A 23,106-nucleotide genomic window follows, 5' to 3' on the forward strand; every position below is an offset into this window, starting at 1 on the left:
CTCTTATACCTAATGCGCTAAAATTAGTCTAAACACATATCAATAAAAAGTTTATTAAATAAACTTTATAATCTTATTTTTTTAAAAAAATATATATAAACTTTAAAAAATGTTATTCATTTAATACTTAATTTTTGAAGAATATTAAATAAAAATAAAATAATGTAAATTGTGATATTAAAAAATATCACTAATTAAACCTTACTTTGGGCCCATTTGTTTAGAATTAAAAAAAATAATTTTTAGATAATCTAAAGATTTTATAAAAAGATATTTATTTTGCAGATATTTCATAAAAAGCATATATTATTTTATGTTTGGTTACTCTAATAAAAATGATTATTATTATTTATTTTTTAAATTTTATGATATCTTTGATAATTTTTATTTTATAAAAATAATTTATTATTAAATTATTTTAAAATTTTGTAATATCTCCATGCATCTACTTTCTGAAAAACATTCTCTTTTATCTATGCCATTGAATTCTTTTCAAGAGGTACTCAATATAGCTTCTTAAAATAATTAGAGACATATATTTTTAATTTTGATTATTTTTAAAAATTTAAACAAATATTATAAAAACTTACTGTATAAATTTTTTGAATAAATAATTGATTTTTTATAATATAAGCTAAAATGAGCCTATATATTGGGACACTAAATCTCTCTTACAAGTGTCATAATTTGGGATAGAAGTGGTAACAAATCTAAAGGGGCACTCTTTGAAAGGTAGTATTAAATCTCTCCCACACATCTTAACTTTCATTTTTAATCATAATAGATACTTTCTCCTAAGATAGAATTGGATACTCCATCTCCATAACCCCTATTATCTCTATAACTTTTCCATCCATAAATTATAACAAGTGTTTATAACTTTTTTAAGCTTTTAATGAATGCTTTTAAGTACTTTTAAATCTTGTAACCCTTTCATTTAGAATTAAGTTATTCCACAATCTCTCTACTAACATTAATTTCTTACTTACTTGAGATTAGTATAAATAGCTCTCATTTCATTGTACTCAAGATCACAAATAAATAATACAATTTTTTTTATTAAAGTAAGAGTGTTCTCTTTTTCCCCTTAGCTCCTAAGTTAGTTTGGTGTCAGAGCAGGGTCTAAATGAAATGAATGTTGAGCATTGACAAGTCTGTAATTCTTTTCATCCATAACTTCAGTCATAACATCTGTAACCCCTCAATTATACAATTGTAATAGTTGTAACTCCTCCATTTGAGTTAAAGTTTTGTCCCTTTCATAATAGTATAAATAAGACCCTTGTTTTCTTTGTAAGGCATATCAAGTTAAAATAATAAAGCAAAAAATTTCTTTCCATTTGGGTTTATATACCACCTTCGTTTAAAATATAAGATATTTTTAATTGAATCTTACCTTCAATAAAATAGTTTATTTGTCTTCAAACTAATATTATTTTTTTATATTTACTCCTATATAATAAGATGTTTCTCTCTAAAATAAATACAAAGTGATTATTTAATAAGGAAACTTTTAAAAAAAAGATAATGATTATACCTTAAAATACTAAAAATGTCTTATATTTTTTAATATTCAATCTTTCAAGAAATGTCTTATATTTTTTAACATAGTAAATATGTATTGCCTTGTTTGGATAGGTCAAAAAATCAATTTTTAGGCCATAATCGATTTTTGCCCGAAGTTATCCAAACACCACAAAATCTTATTAATTGATTAATAGGCCTGGAATCCCGTTTTGCCATAATCTGGATTTGGCAGCTTCTGAATGAAGTTTACCATTATAAATTAAATTGTTACTATTAATATAATTTAAAATTTTATAATTAGTCAGATATATAATTTAAACAATATATTTTATGTCTTAAATAAAATTTAAAAAATTTAGTAATAATAGATACAAATTGATCAATAATTTAATTTTAAAATACAATATTTTTTATAATAATTTATATAATTAAAATTGATTCTGACTCAATTATTTAAACATCTTTAATTTTATTAAAATTAATTTAAAAAAAAGTATCTAAACATCTTCAAAATCAATGATATTAATTATAATTAATTAATTAATATTCAATTAAAATTTAAACGAAGTCGTAATAAAAGTTGATAAAAGCAAGAAACGTGAAGCAGCAATATTTGACTGTTTCCTGGGTTAAATTCCCGACGTCTCGTCCCTGTACATCCTAAAGCAAAGTAAAAGAATGATACACGGCATGTGGGGTATCTTTTGAATTTTTGAATTAATAGAATAGACATCACTCTTTGGAAGGTTTCGCAACTATTTCCCTATCTTTTTCTTCGGTTTCCATCCTTGCCATCAGTATTCTTCTTCCTTTTTTATTTTCTCTTCTTCTTCTTGTTTTTTTTTCCCCTTGAATTGACTTACTTTCAGTATTCGAGATATCGATGCAGGGATTGAAAGGAAACCACATCTTAATATAGGTTTTTTCTTTTACTATGCATGCACGCATATATATATATATATATATATATATATATATATATTAATCGGATCCATTCGGCCTAAGGCGTTTCTATGAGCATAAATTAAAAAACAAAAAATACAACACAAAACGTCATTACATATAATAGAATAAAAGAAACATGATGGGTTCAAAATTATATATCTTTTTTGGTAAAATGTTCAAAATTATATATCTGAGACACACCCTCTTTTTAGAAGACTAAACAAGTCAATTACTGCCTTTTTCATAAGTTTAAACGCTAATTGTTTGCTCTCGATACTTTGCAAGTTATCATGGTAAGAACAAAGAGTGAGGCTGCTTTTATTATTGTAATTAACAAAAATTATCATCATCGGCCACATTATCAAGAGCACTCAATCATTATCAACATTATACATGAAGAAAATTATATATAAGTCTCATGGAACAGGTTTATTTATTAATAAATTATGCAAAATTTAAAAATTATAACTAAATCTTTTAAAACCGAAGTGTAATTTAAAATTAAGTTACAGAGATAATAATATCCTTATTAGACATATATTATATCAATTAAATAATTAATTTGCAACTACTTCATCAATAATTTATAACAATTTTTTTTTGCCGGAGGAAAAACAATTCACTACAAGAGTGAGGAATACAAGCACTAATCACCAAAACCCAACAACAAACCCGAAACAAACAAAAATTGAAAATGCCCTAACAAAAAAATTGAAAAACACATCGATGTCAAGACTAATTCTTTTGCACATTAAGAAGCTAGCCAAGGTATAGTAGACAGTCTTATATGTCTTAAAGCCCATGATAATCACCATGGAAACGAATGGAAGGGGTGGTAGTCTAAAGACTTGCTCAAACACTGAGCCCACACCCTTATGCGTGAAAGTTGCATTCACTAGAATAGTATCAACAACCACTCTCATTATAAGAGGGAAAGAACAACACTGAAAGTGAAAATAACTTTTAGGTCAACAAAGAACACCATAGGACTGAAGTAATATCGCCCACAACAAAGCCAAATGATCTATAAGAACCAGTCTCTCTTATTAACAAATAAAAAAGACACAGACACAAGCCTATAAAGAACACTTCTGCTAACTACTAAGGGCAAAATGATCTTCATTAGTACCAACAAGAGAGCCCCGAGCCCTTGGTACCTGCACCAATTAGTCTTCATGGCACTTTGGTGGCTATAAGCCAGCCATATGAGCTCTCACAATATGCTTTCCCGAGACCTTTAACTACCGTATCTTGAATCATCATTAGGCAGACCATGAAACATGCTTTGACAAATCCATCAAATCGCAACCAAAGATACACACAAAATGAGATAGAATCAATAGAGAATATAACAATATCACGACCACTATCCATGTTAATAGGAAGCCCATATTCAATTAGGAAATTACTTAACCAATCCATTTTCACACACTGTTTCAAAAAATATAGACACATTCATCAATTCATACACAGCCAACACCTATTCATTGTCACTTATTTTCTTGCACAACAGATCTACTATATTCATATTCAATCTCCATCAATCAGGATGATTATTCAGAACTAGCCATTCAATGAGTAAAGCATGTCTTACTTGTTGATTCAGACTCAAATCGTTCAACCTAACAAACATTTGAAACATCCAAATTAACTTTAGAAAATCCTTCATATAACTTCATGACTCACCATTAGTAAACATCTTACTAATTCTATTGACTGATACATCATGGCCAATAGTCCAAATAAGATAGTCCATTTCACGATCCTACCCTAGCACTTCAAATCCATGTCAAAAATCAACACTATCTAGGTTGATTAGAACTATCTCCTCCAGATCATCCTTCTCCTAGATGAATTTTGCCCCAATCTTTACCTTCCAATCCTCTTCTGTCCCTTCCACAATCTCCTCTTTGAAATTATGATGAAACCAATTAGCTTCTTCTATAACAAGCACGGCCACCCACGTAGCCATCCTTAACAATTGCCGGAGAATAAGAGAGGATGCCAATTAAGGCTCCAACCAAGGGGAGAGTTGGAGCTCCCACGCCTTTGAAGGGAGAGTCGGTTGTGCTTTAAATATTTAGCAATTTATAACTATAATTTTAACTTTTTACAACTGTAATTTTATATATTTAATAATTAAATAATAATTTATTATTAACAAGTTTAATATTAATTGTTTACAACTATTTTATTAATAACTTACAACTATAACTTTAATTTTTCACAATTATAACTTTATATATTCAATATTTAAACTGATCAGTTTAATTATTGAATATATAGAATTACGGTTGTAAAAAGTAAAAGTTATAATTGTAAAATTCGAATGAAGTAATTATAAATTATTTGACTGATCTAATATATATATGTTTAATAAAGGTATTATTATCTTTTTATTTTAATTTTAAATCACACTTAGGTATCAAGAGATCTTATTATGATTTTTAAATTTTATAGGACTTATGTATAAATAATAAGACTTATGTATAATTTTCCCTTATGTATAATAGTAACAAAATCAAATCGATGTTAAAACTTAAAAGTGGCGCTTTGTTCCACGGTGGACGGGGGAAACTGCCAATGGCTTGCCTATATGGAGAAGCAATTTCAGGCGTCCGTAACAAATGGCTCAAAGGCCCAATAGACTAACTAATTACTGGGCCCATTGTGAAACAGAAATGTGCGTTTAGCATTCTTATAATTTCATGATGTTTTTAGGAGGTTCCTAAAAAAACAAAAAAGAAAATGATACATCTCGTTTAAATGATAACTTGATGTGTTTGCGACTGGTCCAATGTCTATACCACATCTGTGGAGTTTAACGGAAATACTATTGGCCGAAAAACAAGTTCAGCTACGTAGGTCTTTGGTTTTGTACTTGAAAAAAAAAAAACAAAGAAAATTATTTTGCAGGTTTTTCTATTTTTTTTTATTTTGAGCTAGATCTTTATAATATATATCGTTTTAATCAAACACTTATAATTTGATCGATTGAATACATTAGTATCTGAAAATTAAAACTATCAATGAAATATTAACTTTTCCAAAGCAAAAAGACTTTTAAAATTTATAGAAAATTTGATTTAATACCTTTGCCAAAAAAAAGGAAGATAATTTGATTTAATACCATGTTTACATTTTTATTAAAATATTTATAAAAAAACTATATGCATAAAAGTTATTTAGAATACATAATCTAATTATATAATTTTTGAGATTTAAAAATATGTAATTAATTATAAATTTATGTAATATTTCAATAGAAAGATAAAATTTCTTATTTTCATTTTTGAAAGGGGAAATTCAAGGATTTTAACCTTCAGATATTAACATGTTTAATTGATCAAACTATTAAAGTTTAATTAAAATAAAAGAAACTATATGAACCTAATTCAAAATGAAAGAAGACTAAAAAGACTTATATATTAATTTTTCCAAGAAAAATCAAAATCATGGTTATGATAATTTTTAGTATGAAACAGACGATAGCTTTCTTGGCACAAAAACAAGTCCCTCTTAAATTTTGTGTCAGTCCCATTTTGGACTAAAAATGTCCTCAAAATAATGGGCTTATAGGTCTTGAAGTGAAACCTATCGATAACATTACTTAATAGAAATAGGGTGTGATCACTCAAAAAATGACAAGTGGATAAGAATAATGGAAGGACGTATCATCTTAATTTGAACTTTTAAAACTCAAGTGTATGAGTAATTTTTTTTTTATTTTGCACAAGGTACTAAGATAACTTCACATCGACTTAAATCCATTCATATTTGAAAAACCTAACAATATTTTCTTGAGTGTGAGTCCACTTGCTCTATATTGAAAAATGCCTTAAACACTAAATCCATATTCTCACAATTACGCCAGCCCAATTTTTCAAGCTTCAAGCAACGTGATGCATACAAGTCTTCGTTGTAGCTATCACCAATCCTACTTTGGGACTCAAAAAGTTTATGCACAATAACGAGCTTTGTCTCTAGGTGAAACTAAGTTGTGATACCATTTATTAGAAATGGAGAGAGGGGACAAGTAGGTGAAGAGTAGTAAAATATGTTACATCTTAACTCAAAATGTAAGTCTTGAATTTACAAGCATTACTTTTTATTTTATATTAATTATTAAGTCTAGTTTTATCCACTATAAAACTTCTTACATTGATTAATTTCTACTCACTCTTACTTGTATATTCTAACAATAGGCATATGGCATAGCCTGCAAAAGCCTTTCCTTTCACTTTGCTTTCCTTTCCCGTACATTTTTCCATCTCTTTTCCTGCACATTCTCCTAGTAATTTTTTATAAAGGGTGAGTAAAGTTGGATAAAACCAAACTAATCTTATAAAAGCTAAATAAAATTGACCATTAATAAAACTTGACTTGGTTCTATAAATTTGAAAACTAAATGGTTTGATTATGGTTTTGATTTTTTTTTTTAACTTAACTAAACCTAAACCATACCTTTTATATTTTTAAGTATACCTTTTTTTTTATCAATTTTTGATTATTAATGTTTATTTTTTAAAGAAATTGAACTTCAATTAAAGGCCAACCCAAACTTAAAAAGACTTTAATTTAATTTCTAATCCTTCATTTCTCAATTATGCTATTTTAGAGTCAAATACATATACTCGTGTTACTTCATGATTTTTTAGATAATTTTAAACATATAATTTTTCTTTTTTTATTTAAAATGAGTAGCTTTTCATGGTAGACATAAAGATGATTCATAATAAAATTTAGGTTATGTTACTTACAAATGTATATATTTAGGCGTCTATTGACAATAAAATTTGAATATTTTTATTTTAGGTATGATGTTCATTTTCATTCATGAATGACAAAGTCAAGAATGTGACTTGGAATTGGAATATGAAAGAAAAAAATAGAGTAAAGAATTATACTTAACCTTAATCTATGATTTTATATGTTAAAAAATATTGAAACTTGATCTATGTAGGGTTGTGTGAGGAAGTTTTGGGGTCTAAAGCAGAATTATTTAAGAGGCATTACTCCTTTCAGTTTTCAATCCTTATCATAAGATATATTTTTTAAAAAAATCTTTGGTTCTTAATATAAGACATATGGATGATCATTTATTATAAGTTTTCATTGTTATCTCTATTGTAAATTTAATTTTAGAACTCGTCATATAATACTGTGTATATCTCTCTTCCTATTTTTAATAGGGTAAAGTTGATTTTTTTTTTCATTTGAAATCTTAAATGAGTTAATTGTCATTTTTTGATTCCAATGAAATAGTAGAAATCATCTTACAACAGAGACCAGAGGAAGTATTATTTGTCTATCTATCTTCATTTCACTTTTCTTCATGGTTGGTTTTATATAAGAGATATAAGCAAGTGATGAATTCTACATGAAAATATATCATTAATATTAATATTTAATAAAAAATAATGACCAATTTATATAGAACACAAGTGAATATTTTCCTGAGGCCTAAGGCGATCGCCTCATTTGCCTAGTGTCATACACGGCCATGGATATAAGTACAAACAAAACCAAATCACTTACAATTGAACCAAACTGATTTTAATTAAAAAAATTGATTAAGTGTCATACTGTGAACTAGTTAGTTCAGTTCGGTTCATGTTTTGACAAAAATTGAACCAAACCATACAACATTCTAATTTAAGTTTTAACATTCAATGAGTTAATAAAAATTTGAAAGAATAGTTAAAGAAAATTAAATTAATGAGGAGAGGATTATTAAGCTTAACTTAGGATATAATTTTAAGTTAGGATTTTTAGAGAATGAAAAAAATTGTAATAATAATAAATAATCATAAATGTTATAACGATGATAACGAGAGGATGAAATATGGAGGGGGGGACAACAAGAAGGGGATAGAGTGACGGATGACCATAGGAAACAAAATAGAGAAGATTTTAAAAAAAGGGAGAATTAGCGAAAAGGACGTTAGAATTCAGTCTTAGGACTAAAGCCAATTAAATGACCAAATGCATTAAAATACTCAAAAAAAGGTCGCATGGATGGACAAAAATACCCCTGTGCCTTTAGCCTAATCCCTTCGTTCAGAACAATCCCTGATTGGAGAGAATACAGATACGGTTGACGAGTGAAAGTTGAGCGTCGATGTTGACAGAGAGCATGTTTGGATAAGACTCTAACCGAAGTTCAGAGGATTCTAATTGAGATTTGGGTTTAGAAAGCTCATTATGTTTTGTTTGGTTTAAAATGTAAATAGCGTTGCGGTAGACACGTCTTAACAGCATGTAATGCTATTTACATTATTTCATCATTTGTTAATTACAATCATGTCCCTTATCCACTCCTATTGACATTCATACTCTTTGAATAATTTTGGCCTCTATCATTTATATTTTTTAACTTGTTAAGCTCTTTATCTAGTTTTTATTTCAGTTGTTTTCTCTATTTTTTTTTTGGATATTTCTAGACTTCAACTGTTGGTTCTAAAATGACTTTTTTTACTACGTGTATATAGGGTTATTTTAGTTTTTTTATACTTTAATGTTTTGTAATTTGTGAATTTACTTTAGAGTTTTATAATTTACAAACAATAAATTGTATATGAACTCCTTTTTTTAAATTATAACTTAAACTTTAATATTTTTCATTAAAATATATATAAGAAAACTTATATTTATTTTTATTATTATATATCTTAACTGATTTTTTAATCTAATTAGCCAAACAAATTTTATTTTATTTAACTGACTTTTTTTAAAAAAAATCTAAACATAAATCATGTTATAATTATAGATTTTTTTAATCCCAATTAACTAATCTCAGTTGATTTTTAATTTCAGTTGAAATTTTTTTAATCCAAACACATGCTGAATCAAGAAGAGTGAAACTATGAATAAAAACTTCACTTTGAAACATCGAGTCAGACCTTCGCTTTCTCTATAACAACAATATGAAGCTTCTGAGTTCAGAGAGTTGAGCACGACAGCTCCTTCCTTCCTCCACACCAATCTAAAGGCTGAAGCTTTGAAGTTCACATTACTGTTCGCATGCTCTTGAGTCTTCACACTCGCCAATTAGAATTGATTTTTGTTGTTTGCTTCTTATTTTTGCCTCTATCTGCTTTATTCTGGGTTGCGTTTGTGTTGGTGTATGCTTCTTATTCTGGTTCACATTCTTCTTATTTTGGTCAGCATTTCTTATTTTTAATTGATTTGTGCTGTGAGTTCTGTCTTGAATCTTCTGGAATGATTAAACGATTGAAACTTTGGGTGTTGAAATTTTGGCTCTGTATGACGATATCCATGCTCAATTGTTTTCTCAACATATCAAGCCAAATATGTTTGGTTTCTCATTACCACAGCCAAACTGTAATAGCCATGACTCGTTAAAATGTTGGAGGCTTGAGTTTCACCATTTAAGGGATCGAAATAAAAAATATTGAAAGTCAATGTTATAAAACCATAGTTAAACCATAATTATCGATCATGTTTGGATTGAGGCAAACATCATAAGCCATGATTTTGAATAAATTTTAAATTTCTTGATTTGATATTCATTTCTCCGTGAGGTACATACTTTGAAAGTTCACCCTTCGTCCTTCACTCATAATGCCACGTTGCTACAATGTTTCTTCGGCTTTAACAGTGGCAGGAAAGCCACGTTGAAAAAAAAAGTAATTTATCTACTAAACCAAGTTATAGTTGACTCTAATATAATCCAACGATGTTCAAGGGAGATAACTAAAACCAACTAACCTTAACCTTCAAACCCAAACTATGGATCCAATGATTGCACTTAGTAGGACACTCAGTCTCCTTTTTTTTTAAGGGTTTGAGAAAATCATTATTGAATCCCACAGAAGAATTCTAATTACTTAAATGGCTCATAAAATGAAGAAACTAATTTGAAATCCTAAGGAACTTTGGTGTAAATACGTTTTGTTGCCTAATTACTAGATTGACAGTTGAATCTTCTCCTCCTCCTGGCTTTTATCAAAATCAAACAAGCAAGTGGGGTAAAGATTACAGTATTGATAGAGGATACACAAATGCCATGAAAATGGTTTGAGTGTAGGTTAGGTACTCACCAACCACCTAGGCTCTAACTCCTATTCTCATTGCCTAAATTTACCTTTCCAAGCAATTTTAAAAGTTCGAGCATTTGTGTTTATCAGCCCCCAAACTGAAATGGGAAAGGCTCAAGTATTCACATTGTTGATCATTGGAGATTCAAATAAAAAATTTAGGGTTCTCTCATTCAACGTGTACCAAAAGCATACGGCTTCATGAATCCAGCTTTCAGTATTCATTAAGGAGATGACACCACGATACTCATTACCCTTGATGAAATATAGACAATTCAAATTTAATTGCATGATCTTAATTTAAAGTTTTTATTTTTATTTTATATTTATTAAAATAAATATTTATAAAAATTGTAAAACATTTAATAAATTTGGTTTATAATTGTTTATAACCAATTGGATTTAATTTAAAAGGTTCAAATTTAATATCAATTTTTTTTATAATTTTTATAAATTAAATATCCAGATTTATATTGAAAAATTCAAGTTTAAAATTTTTAACCTTTAAAATTTTTAAAATTATTTTTTAAAAAAGTTCTAATCAAGAGATCATCTTTATTTTTAATATTGTATTTATTAAAATAAAAATTTAAAAAATTAATATTAAATACGGATTTACTGAGCATGATTGAGTTGTCAATTTATAAAAAATATAATTTTTTAATATTATTGAACCATTTAGATTAAATTTAAACCCCCCAAATTGGTGATCAATAGCTTTATCAATAATTACGATAATTTTTAAACTAATTTATAAATATAAAAATTAAAAATAAAAGCTTTAAATCTTGACCGAGTCTTGATGAGCATTGGGAACATTTTCTTTCAATCTCATATATTGGATTTTCAGTCCCAAAAAAAAAAAAAAAAAACTCATGCCTACCTGAACCAGCACACGCTCCTTCCATTATCTAATCTCCTCCCGAGACACCGTTTGTCGGAGACGGGAACCACGACATTTTTGGCGGAAACAAGGATGGAGATTGGAGAGAGTTTCAAATATGGAATAGGAAAATTTAGAGGGCAATCTAGTAATCAGGCAATAAAATTTATTTACCCCAAAGTTTCTTGGGACAACAAAATTAATTTCTTCATTCCCTGAGACTTTTGAGTAATTAGAATGCTTTTGTGGACCTCAATAATGATTTCCCGATTTTTTTTTTTCTGAGCTAAAATTCACGAGACAAATATGGCAAATAAATAAGGGAGAATTGTAGCCCCAAAAGTAAGAAATTTGCACAAAGCTCAATTAAATATGAAGTTATTTTAAGAGCTTAAAGACCTCATTTCATTTGTAATTATATTTTTCAGTGTAATGACTCGTTTACCCCTCCCATCAGTTCTACTTTTTGAGACTCTCCTTCATCCTGATCTCTACCCTCTCTTCTTCCTGAAAAAAACCACCCCATTTTAAAAGTCGAATTCCAGTTTCCTCCATGGTTTTCTGCGGAATCAAGGAGATTGATTTCGAAAATCCTTGTGGCTGACCCAGACAGACAAGATCCAGCAATAATGCAAGTCCCATGGTTTCTTAAAGGTTTCTAGAAGCCATTTGCTTTTCAACCAGAGGAACCCGTTTTGTGGAGCGCCGATGATAAAGGGCCATAGAAATCAAAACTCGCAAACCCAAAAATGAAACCTTCACGGCCCAAGTTTTTCAACGCATTTGAGTTCATCCCATCCATGTCTTATGAGTTCGATATGTCCAGGATGTTCGAGAGCAAGAGGAAAACATGGTCGATGTTCACATCCAAATACTCGGCCATGGCAATCGTATCAAAGATTAAGGCAGTGACGAGAAAGTCTGAATTTCAAGATGGGGAATGAGGAGGGTTTCAAAATCAAGCTGCAAGGGCGGTTGGAGGGGAGAAAAGGGAGCTGCCTGTGATAACAGAGGCATTCGATGTGGCAACAGAAGGGAGAAAATTGAGGTGTTCCGATGAGTTTTGCCTGCAAATTTCTTACTTCTGTTTTAGGTTTGTACTTTTTTTTGGGGCCTAAAATAACGAAGAATAAAAATATAGAAATTTAAAATATTAAAAAATGTAAGAATTAACGGCAATTGAATACAGTATTGAAAGAGAATCCAGTCGAATATAACTGACCAAGGAAGACGAGTATAAAATAAAATCGAATCAATTGAATACGGGGCAAAAATTGTAACTTCCCGTAAATTTAATGGTTGACCATCTTTTACCCGTTGATTTGACGACCAAGACAGCGTACAAAATCTCCCGCTCTCTCACAGCGGAAAAAACCTGCGTTTCCGTTGCACTGTGGAGTTTTATTATATTGGGTGCAACACTCAGTCCTGTGCTCGGAGTTGCAAGATTTCACACAACACACCCGGTAATTCCTGTTGCTGTTCTCATTGTTATTTTCGTTGTATGCTCCGTCTTGTTTTCTGTTCATGGGTTCTCGCCGAGCTTACCGATTGCAACGTTTTTTTTTTCAGAGAAATCTTAAATAGACTAAATCCATCACATTATTTATAATCTATTCAGTAAAAATATAATAATTAAATAATATTAAAATAAATTAATTTTAATATTAATAATAAAGAGAGAGAAAAGATAAAAAATTAAATTTACATTATAATATGAAGATTCAATAAATTAAAAAAAGTATTATACAATATTTTATTCATATTATTTAGAGTATTTTAATTAAATATATTATAAAAATGATGTACCTAACCTATCTAAATACTTTTTTTAATACTCATATTTTTCGTGGTCCTTTTTGGCCAACATATTAGGTCTTGTACTCTTGTATTTGTTTTAATTTTCAATATTTTTTAAAAATTAAATAGTATTAAAGAAGATGATACAAGCATAATTATCAAAAAAATGAAATTAGGATTACAAAAAAATATAAGAAAATTATGTTGAAATACTATATAAAGAAGTTAATTATGAAAAATTTTATTAATAATTGATATAAATTTATGTTTGTTGTTAATAAATTTTATAATAATTAATTTTTTTACATAAGACTGATATGTAATTATCCCAAAAAAATAGCGGGTTTGAACAAAGAAGTGGAGGTTTGGTAATTGGTTTTTGATTTTTGAACACGAATCCTGGAGTCTGATGAAAGAGAAAAAGAATCAACATATTTGATTTTTGAAGAATAAAGGAGGGTTTTAAAAGTCAAGCTTCCGGTGTCCGGTTAAAGAGGAAACCAGTGGGACCCGCCCACCGAGCGCTCTCAGTCCCTGAACTCGCCATTCCGCATTAAAAGAAGTTAAAGGTCAACTCTGCCTCACTGTCCCCAACTGACATTTTCCCTTCTCTTTCTCCAACGGCTACTTCCTTGCTTTTGACCTTATCTCCATTCCCTGCCCTTCGTCAGTCGGTTCCGTTTGTCGTCTACAGTTTTTACCCCTTAACCCGGACCCACGTTTATTAGACGGTCAATTCTCTGTCAGTTTCTGCCACGTGTACCTCTTTCATTCGTCATGGCTTTGACCGGCCCCTCTCTTCTCAGCTACTCTCCATTGACAACGCATCCCCCTTGACTCCAAACCGCCTTCCCTCTCCAAACTTTCTCAATGCTCTTCCTCTTTTTTAATTTTTAATTTTTGTTCTTTTTCCCTCTCCCTCCCTTTCCTCTTTTTTCTTTCCTCCTCAATCATTTCTCTTGCTTCGTAAGTAATAAAAGATTCAACCCATGATTATTCCCCGACGACTTTCTCCTCCTCTACAACCATCTAGCCATTGAAAGAAGTAAAAGGGTCAGTTCGAGTGAAAAGAAAAGGAAAAAAAAAAAAGCTTGCGAGTTTGGTTTTGCTTCTGCCCTTCATGCTCTTGGATTAATGGCTGTGGAGCTTATATCGGGTTGCGGGGATGTTAGTTTTGCAGGCAGGACGGAACTAGACGACACAATCGCGGTGCAGGAAGCTACGGCCGCGGGCATTCACAGCGTCAAGAAGCTCATGACAATAATTTCTCAGCAACGACAGAGCCGGGACGAGGAGGCTTCTAGCTCCCGAGGGCCTTCGGAATTGGAAGCTCTGGCAGATACGGCAATGAACAAGTTCAAAAGGGTCATCTCTCTGTTGGACAGGCCGAGAATTGGCCACGCTCGTTTCAGAAAAGCTCCTGCAACACAGGCTTCGATCCCTCTTCTCCCGCTGCGGCAGACGCCGGATTCCGAAACCGGACTGCCTCCTGTTACAGAACGCCAGCAGAACAGAACAGAACAACCCTCTGCTTTCAAGGTCTATTGCCCTACACCGGTTTTACGTCTCCCGCCTCTGCCTCACCAGGCGCACCAGCCTCCCCCCTTCCATCGGCCAGAGAAGAAGGAGGCGAACGGCAGTGTTCAATTTTCGGTGTCGCCGCCTGTTTCCGCCGCCAATTCGTATATGTCTGCGTTAACAGGGGATACTGATAGTGTGCAACGCTCTTGTCATTCTTCGGGGTTCCAAATCATTCACAGTCAGAGATCGCAGCAGGGATCCTACCTGGGCAAACCACCTTTGTGTTCGAGTTCTTTAAAGAGGAAATGCAATTCAATGGACGATGCCGGTCTCAAGTGTGGATCATCCTCTGGTCGCTGCCATTGCTCTAAGAAAAGGTATAGGCGTAGAACCACCTTCTCAAGGATCGATTTTTTGCATTTTTGATTCTTAGAATAAAACTAGGATGGCAGTCCCATCGCGTTTGTTACAATTTGTTATGTTAATCTGGTTTATTATTATCCGAGGCATATACATAAGCCAGATTCAATGGATGCAGGAAATCAAAGATAAGAAGAGTAATAAGAGTACCAGCAATCAGCTCGAAGTTGGCTGACATTCCGGCTGATGAATATTCGTGGAGAAAATATGGACAGAAGCCTATCAAGGGTTCTCCTCACCCCAGGTATATATATATATATATATATATGTTGTGTCCAGTGTTATTATCAGTGTTGGGTTCGCAAGTTTCAGTGGTGGCACATGGGGTTTTCTGAAATGTGTTGGGTGTTTGAACTTGGAAGGGGTTATTACAAGTGTAGCAGCGTGAGAGGCTGCCCGGCACGCAAACACGTGGAGCGTGCTATGGACGATCCTACCATGCTCATTGTCACCTACGAAGCTGATCATAATCACTCGATTGAGGTTGCAGCCGCCGCCGTCCTCGAGTCATCCTAGCTCTCTTATCTGATCCATCAACTTTCATGAGTTTTGCACTACCTGTACTTAGTACCTTTATGTAATATTCGTCCTTTTCTTTTCTTTGGGTTAATCAGTGGCCTGTATATCTTCTTTTTCCTTTTGCATTAGTTTCTCCAGAATTGCATTCTTTTGGACTGGATTTCCAGAATTGCATTACTATAAGGTATAAACAGTACAGGTGGGTTTAACTTTAATACAGTCAAATACACAATTTGATCACCATTTTGTTTCCTTGCCATCACGATTCATGAACTATAATAATGCGTCCTTAATTTCACTTTGAAGGATAGATTTTCCATTCCCCCCCCCCCAAAAAAGGACGGTTTTTGATCCGAAAGAGAGAAAGAAAGAAAGAACAACGTTGCCACCTTGTTTAGATGGATCATAGAATAATTAAGGAAAAGGAATAGGCGAGGGAAGCAGCGCCGGATATGGATATAGGTGTGATAGTGTTTCGAAATAGGGGTGTTGGTTACATTTTTTATTTTTCCAGAGTAAAAAGGAATGAATGCATGCGGACAACAAATGTTGGGAATGGATTGGTTTGAAGAGTACGTTTCGTGGACTGTACGTTAGAGAATGGACGAAGAGGGAAGGAATGGTTGCGTTTTAGAATATATGTTGACAGCTTAACGAGTGGGGTTTGTTGACTTTAGATGCCTAAAGCGACACACGTTGGCAAGCAAGCGCAATAATCAAGTACGCTTGAAAGAGTTGAAACGTTGTTACGGTGCTTCCTTCGCTCTAATTTGATTGATTTCTCGAGTCTATCAATGATGTCCATATCGCTCCTTCATTACTGTAATTGTCCACCAAACACCATCACTCCATGGTCGCAACTAGAGGGTGGAGCTGAAATTTGATTGCGAGGAGAGGTTAAAAAAATCCTAACACCTCTATGGTATGAGGAAGAATTGAAGATTTAGGAAGGGCTATAACCCCTGCTCTAAAATTGATGAAGGTTGAAAGGTATATGCATGCAGACATGTATTTGTGTATTGAAAAATAGAAGTTTAGGTGGGTATTGTCTGTCCATGTCAGTAGTATGCATGAAGAGATATGTATTTTTGCGTATTCCTCTAAAACTGCATTTATTTATTTTCTTGACATTGAAGGGTATCCAGTTTTTTGTTTAATTAATGAAAGTATTGTCTTTCAAGAGCATGAATATGCTAGGTTGGCCCAAAAAAAAAACCTCGAATACGGTAAAACAAGCGTGGAACTGTGAATATTAAAAAAATATATTTCCATTCCAATCACAGGGGGAGGTTATTTTCAGCCACGCTGCTGTCAGAATTTGGTGACTATAGGGATCCAGCTTTAATTTATAACACATTATTTTTGCGACGATGTCTTTGTACATGGTGATAATATCTCAAAGGAGATTAAGATTTTTTTTTAATTTTCAAAGGTTCTAGATTTATAATTTATATAACACAAAATCACCCACTAAGTCGTAAATATTTATCATTAAAATAGTGTAAAATTATAAGTTGAAGGATATTTACCGTTGAAACCGGACAAACTTACAAATAGAATTATGATTATTTACTATTAAAAATCTTAAAAAATAAATAAATTTTGGATTTGCTTTTCAGAAATAATTTTTTCCCTTGAATATTACATGCACAAGGTTAAAATAACCTCAACGGTTGCGGCGCGTTAAGATATTTAAAAAAAATTTCTTGAGAGGCTTTAAAATCAATATATATAAAATAAAATTATTATTAAATGTATATTTAATTATATTTTGGTGTTAAGAGTTACAATGAAAATACAGTGTCTAATTTCAACTTTAAACTTCATGGCAGATTTTTTTTTTTTTGGGGGTTCAACTTCATGGCAGTATTTAATTTCATGCATCATGAGAACATTTTAAAGACCAATCTTCCCTCGAACTTCAGTGGGTTGATAGAAACTAGTAGCTAATTAGGCCCGGTATCTTCTTTGGGTTCTTCACAAATCCCTAAGCCATTCAATAATACAATACAGCAACCTAGACACTGCAGGCTGAGAGATTCAATTGGAGAGAACAGGCTAATCAAATCCGGCCATGAACCTAACCTACTAACTCAGCATCATGTTTCCCTTTAACGAACACTTGAACAGAAATTATTTGATTGATGTGATGGGTTGTTTGGTTGCCTTTTCATTTGATGATTTTTTTTCAAGGTGTATTGAACGAACCATTTTAGCACGTAAAACCATAATCTTTATTGTGTTTTTACCTTTGTACATAAACAATTAAAAAGGCTAATCGAAATTACCTAACCCCCTCGCATAATTCACTAGTTTCCCATCGTCTGTTATCATCTTTTTGTATCAAATAGTAAATTCATGTTATTGCTTTCAGCTATGTGGACATTAGTAAATTCGCTCCCTCATTTTTATGCGATCCAATTTCATGCTTTTTCAACCAATTCTTTTCTTAATATTATTTTATAATATTTTTTTTGCAATTTAAAACTATTTTTATTTTATTATTTTAAAAATTTATATTTTATAAAACATGTTCTGAAAAAAAAATATTTTTTCATTCTTTTTTATTCTTTAAAATAATAATTACAGAATATCAAAAGTTATTTTTATTTTTTTATTCTCCACAATAATATTTATTTTTTTATTTTTTAAAAGTTTGTTATTAAACAAGCTTTTTATTTTAGAGAACAAAAATATGTTTTGAGAATAGGTTGCCAAATATGCTCATAAACTCTGAAGTGACGGATCATTATTTTGCTCCACTACTTGTTCTGAGAATATGTGGGTTTTAGCTTTTCTAAAATCTCGGCTCAGGTGCTGGTATCTTTTTTTGATTCTTTTTCAAGTGTTGGCATCTTAATAGGAATTGGTTTTGCACCAAAAACACTATCGTTTGACAGTGTTTTTTTATTTTTATTTTTTAAAGCACAAACTCATAATAATAATAAATAAATAAATATTATAAAATTATTATTTAATATTTAATAAATAAATAAATACTAAAATGTTAAAATTAAATTAGAGCAGTTTAAATAAAAATTTTAGTTTGAATAATTCATCATTATAATAAAAAAATAAAAAAATGATTCGAAGAATTTAAAATTGGGGTTGAGGTTATCAAAATAAGCTAGTTTCTCACATCATAACAAATCAATATTTGAATTTTTATTAACAAAAATATTTATATTTAATACCCGATTATGCTTTGAATAATATTATTTTCACGAATAGACAACTGTACAAAATTAATAAAATAAAAAAATAAAATATTTTTTGTTACAATTCTATTTTTTTTATTACAGTTCTAAATTATTCAGATCAAAATTTATATATAAATTGTTCAAGTCAAATTTTAATAAGTCAAACTATTCAAATTCAATTTTAACATTTTAATATTTATTTATTTATTAAATATTAAAATAATAATTTATAATATTTATTTATTATTATTATAATGAGTTTGCAGTTTAAAAAAAAAAAGCACTGCCAAAGGTGCTGAGCACCACGATGTTCATCCTAAGATGAGCATGAAACCGAGTCCCATCTTAGCATTGTAGATGATGATAAATGGTGAACTTACGTATTCGAGTTAGGAATCTAATATACAGTACATTCGAGGTAATTTGAAGACAGACCTACGCAAGAGCAAGTGGTACATTTATCCCAGTGAAAGTGACATTTTTGTAGGACGTGGAAAAAGAAAAAATTCACTTGGATCGATTATGGTGATGGTGATGCCCTATTTCCACTTTTTAAAGTGTGATGAGCGACATAATTGTTCACCAACCCAAAGCACGATTCGTTCTCTCCCTGAAAATTTTAGTATTCGTGATACTGCTTTCAGGTTGTTCTGTTCCGTCTCAGCCCATTCATTTTCTTTCCTTATAAACACTGAAGGCTTAGCTATAGAAAGTCATGCCCACTTCTTTCTTCCACCTCTTCTTGCCTTGGAAACTTTCATTTGGAAAGCACCTTTGAGGAGCAGATAAAGATGATCAGGGTTCCTCCAAAAATTGTAGTTTCAACTTTGTACATCCTTATACTGTCCCTTCCTGTCCAAACTCTAGCACATGTTGCTGACACAGATCCACTGGAATTCAACAGTGGCTACAGCAGCCAAGGTGGTGGAGGTGAGGTCTCCAGCAAAAGCTGCAAAAATGAATTCCACCCAATACCCTTCCCATCCCCATGTCAAACGTCAATAGGCACTGAAGCATCTCCAGTTTTACCTCTCCAAACAGATGGTCTGGTATTTGCAGATCAGAGACTTGAAGTTGTGTACCCGGTTATCCAAAAATTCAAATCCACCATCACCTCTGACCCCCTAGGCGTCATCAAATCGTGGGTAGGCTCAAATATTTGCAGCTATAAAGGTTTCTACTGTGATAATCCCCCGGACAACACATCAGCCATTGGTGTGGCCTCCATTGATTTCAATGGATTTCAACTTGGAGCTCCTACCCTCGACGGCTTCATTGATCAGCTTCCTGATATTGCTCTCTTCCATGCAAATTCCAACAATTTTAGAGGCACCATCTCCACTAAAATCTCCAAGCTTCCTTATCTTTACGAGCTTGATGTAAGCAACAATCTGCTGTCTGGTCCATTTCCCATGGCCGTCTTGGGCATGAACACCCTAACATTCTTGGACATTCGCTTCAACCTGTTCTCTGGGCAAGTCCCTCCCCAGATATTCACCCAGAATCTCGATGTCCTCTTCATCAACAACAACGACTTCACTCACAGCTTGCCTGATAACTTAGGCACCACTCATATTCTTTATCTCACCTTAGCCAACAACAAATTCATGGGTCCAATACCTAGAAGCCTCCCCAAAGCTCTGTCTACTCTCACCGAGGTATTATTCCTGAACAACCAGTTAACAGGTTGTATCCCATATGAGATTGGGTTTCTTGAGGAGGCCAGAGTGTTTGATGCTGGAAACAACCGGCTAACAGGTCCATTGCCCATGTCCTTGGGTTGCCTTGAGCAGTTGGAACTCCTCAATTTGGCTGATAATCTCCTGTATGGTATGGTACCAGAGGTGTTGTGCGGACTAGAGAATTTGGTCAATTTATCACTTTCAGATAATTATTTCACGCATGTAGGACCCCTGTGTAGGACCTTAATTCAGCGAGGGGTTCTTGATGTTAAGAACAATTGCATTCCTGATCTTCCATTCCAGAGATCAGTGATTGAGTGTGCAGATTTCTTTGTGTACCCCAGAATGTGTTCCCACATGTGGTTTCATAGTTTCATTCCTTGTAAGTTTCCTTTCCACAAGTCTTCAGCTTCTGCCATTCCTTAGATGGCTACTTATCCTTGACTTTCTTTGCTTCAATGTTAAGGCATGGACTGCAACATTTTATCATCTCCTTTTCCTTCGTGTGTAGTGAGTAATTATGCCAAGCACTTTACCGTCCTCCATTTTCCCTTCAATTATTTCTACTTTTCAAGACGCAAATGAAATTACTTGGAACTTATGCCATGATCGTGACCATTCTATGATGATGACAAGGAACGTGGTTACCAGGTCAACGGTGACTGTAACGATTTAATGAATGTGATATGGGCTATGTCCACGAATAATTTAGGAGAAAACAATATTATCATGATTGATTTGTGGTGCTCTTCAAATGGGTGCTCCAGCAAATCAAAGGTGACGAGTTCTACTGAAGAAAACTATTATTACTGGATCCACCGTTTTCCAAACCACTCTGTTCACATCGACAAATATTAATAGGATTTGTGTCATAAGAGAGAACACAACCTTAATGAGCAAAGGAGACTCAAATCGACGTGAGGAGTCTGGTCCCATATGTTGTAAAACTTTCCTCATTTTAGGTGGGGACCAATAGTGAATGGTCCCTTATTCGTGTATGGGAGAGTAACCTTTAGATATGAAAAAGTGAAGGAAAAAATTGCATTATCTCATGCATATCTAAAGCTGGGCAAGACAGTAGACACTATGTCATCTGGTGGTTCTTTCAAGGTTACTGAATTTTTATTTTTATATGTCCCGTACTCCTATCATTTTTGCAATATGCAAGAGGGACACTGATGACGGGTAAGGGAGGGGCATGCGTTACAGCTCAAAAAGAGCGTAACGAAGCATGATTCTTATTTATAATTAAGGATATGATGTTCGTTAAAGGAATAAAATCCAAGTCAGTAGGCACTGTTGGTGGTTTAAAATATCAAAGAACCTTGTGGAGGCCTTTCGGCTGTTAATAAAATATTATTATAACTAAAAACGTTACAAAATTCGAAGAGTGGATCATGCCACTGTTAGAGTTGACAATAAACTTGATTCACATTTGCAGAGGGGAAGCAATTATTTTATTTTATTTTCAATGTGGGCCGTTGGAAACTAAAGAAATTGATGAAAACAGGGACAGTGGGCTTGATCAAAGTGCAGCCGCCCAATCCATTGCAGTTATCTTATCCGTCGGGCACTTTTGAGCTTGTCGCACCTGTGGTAGGTCATGAGCGGCCACTTAAAATTTGAAACACATTGTGAAAATCGAATAACAAACTATAAAACAAACAAATCAAAACGTCTTTTAGATTGAAAGAATCTATAGTGACAGAGCTTTCTTTAATTTCTGTTTAGCCCAATTCGAATTCTAATTAATCAGTGTTCGTAAATATCAAGTGGTTTCTCTTTAAAAAAATTTTTGGAGGATGAAAGTACATCACTAATTATTATGTGATACAACGAAAATAAATTAGGTTCATCCGGCAGGCCTATTTAAGCCCTGAATTTGGCAGGGCTGGCCTTGGAATTTCGGGGTTAAAAAGAATATTTGGGTTCAGGGCCTAAGGCCAACTCTTTTAAGTCCCATTATTATTTTTAAAATTTTAAATAAAAATGTAAATTAATTAAATTATATTAATAATAAAGGATGCTGAAGGAAGATATAAAAAACTTAATATTTTTTCCATTAAAAAAGTACTAAGAGGAGAATGATTAAATTATATTAATATTAAGGTGATGACGACGACAATGATAAGCTTAATTCTTAATGATAATGTTGCTGTTAGAGCTGGGAATTCGAGTGAGTCTGACCCTTAAATTTAGTTTTTTATTTTTAGCCCTTTTTTTGAGGCTCAATCCTTATGTAAAGGGTTCAGGGCAAGGCCCGAAAGCCTTGTTCTAAAAAATTTAAAAATTAAAATAAAATTAAAAATTAAAAATTAATTAAAATATTTTGAAATTTAAAAAATTAAAATCCTCACAATCTTTTAAAAATTAAACAACATATTTAGAAATTTAAACAACATACATTCATCAATCAAAACTTAAATCCTCCTCATCTTTCACTATCTACAAGTACAACATTAGATTCCTCAGATGTAAGTGCACTTGTTAAAAATGAAAGTGAAAATTCAATGTCAATTATCATTACAATTTTTTCTTCATCACCTATA

The 23,106-nt window shown here is 32.0% G+C and overlaps 2 protein-coding genes across 4 annotated transcripts; both read left to right on the forward strand.

The window, feature by feature from the left end:
• Positions 1-14,127: 14,127 nt before the first annotated feature.
• Positions 14,128-15,892, forward strand: LOC129303503 (probable WRKY transcription factor 7). The gene is made up of 3 exons (XM_054942862.1): positions 14,128-15,113; positions 15,275-15,400; positions 15,519-15,892. The coding sequence occupies exons 1-3, from the start codon at positions 14,350-14,352 to the stop codon at positions 15,670-15,672; spliced, it is 1,044 nt and encodes a 347-aa protein (XP_054798837.1). The 5' UTR covers positions 14,128-14,349; the 3' UTR covers positions 15,673-15,892.
• Positions 15,893-19,451: 3,559 nt separating this feature from the next.
• LOC129302028 (uncharacterized protein At4g06744) lies at positions 19,452-21,604 on the forward strand. 3 transcript variants are annotated; one of them, XM_054940690.1, is made up of 2 exons: positions 19,452-20,939; positions 21,024-21,604. In XM_054940690.1, exons 1-2 carry the CDS (start codon positions 19,667-19,669, stop codon positions 21,140-21,142), a joined length of 1,392 nt encoding a protein of 463 aa, XP_054796665.1. In that variant the 5' UTR covers positions 19,452-19,666; the 3' UTR covers positions 21,143-21,604. The 3 variants fall into 3 exon arrangements, with proteins under 3 accessions (XP_054796665.1, XP_054796666.1, XP_054796667.1); XM_054940691.1 differs by having other exon boundaries at positions 21,069-21,604; XM_054940692.1 differs by having other exon boundaries at positions 19,453-21,604.
• Positions 21,605-23,106: the final 1,502 nt, after the last annotated feature.

Source organism: Prosopis cineraria, unplaced genomic scaffold (genome assembly GCF_029017545.1).
Source record: "Prosopis cineraria cultivar Desert tree isolate PC_DT_omini unplaced genomic scaffold, ASM2901754v1 PC2, whole genome shotgun sequence".
NCBI classification, from domain to species: Eukaryota; Viridiplantae; Streptophyta; class Magnoliopsida; order Fabales; family Fabaceae; genus Prosopis; species Prosopis cineraria.

Coding starts and splice junctions, on each gene's coding strand:
- LOC129303503 (XM_054942862.1), top strand. CDS start 14,350: ATGGCTGTGGAGCTTATATCGGGTTGCGGGGATGTTAGTTTTGCAGGC. Junction 15,114..15,274: donor TGCCATTGCTCTAAGAAAAG/GTATAGGCGTAG, acceptor CAATGGATGCAG/GAAATCAAAGATAAGAAGAG. Junction 15,401..15,518: donor AAGGGTTCTCCTCACCCCAG/GTATATATATAT, acceptor TGAACTTGGAAG/GGGTTATTACAAGTGTAGCA.
- LOC129302028 (XM_054940690.1), top strand. CDS start 19,667: ATGATCAGGGTTCCTCCAAAAATTGTAGTTTCAACTTTGTACATCCTT. Junction 20,940..21,023: donor GTTTCATAGTTTCATTCCTT/GTAAGTTTCCTT, acceptor TTCAATGTTAAG/GCATGGACTGCAACATTTTA.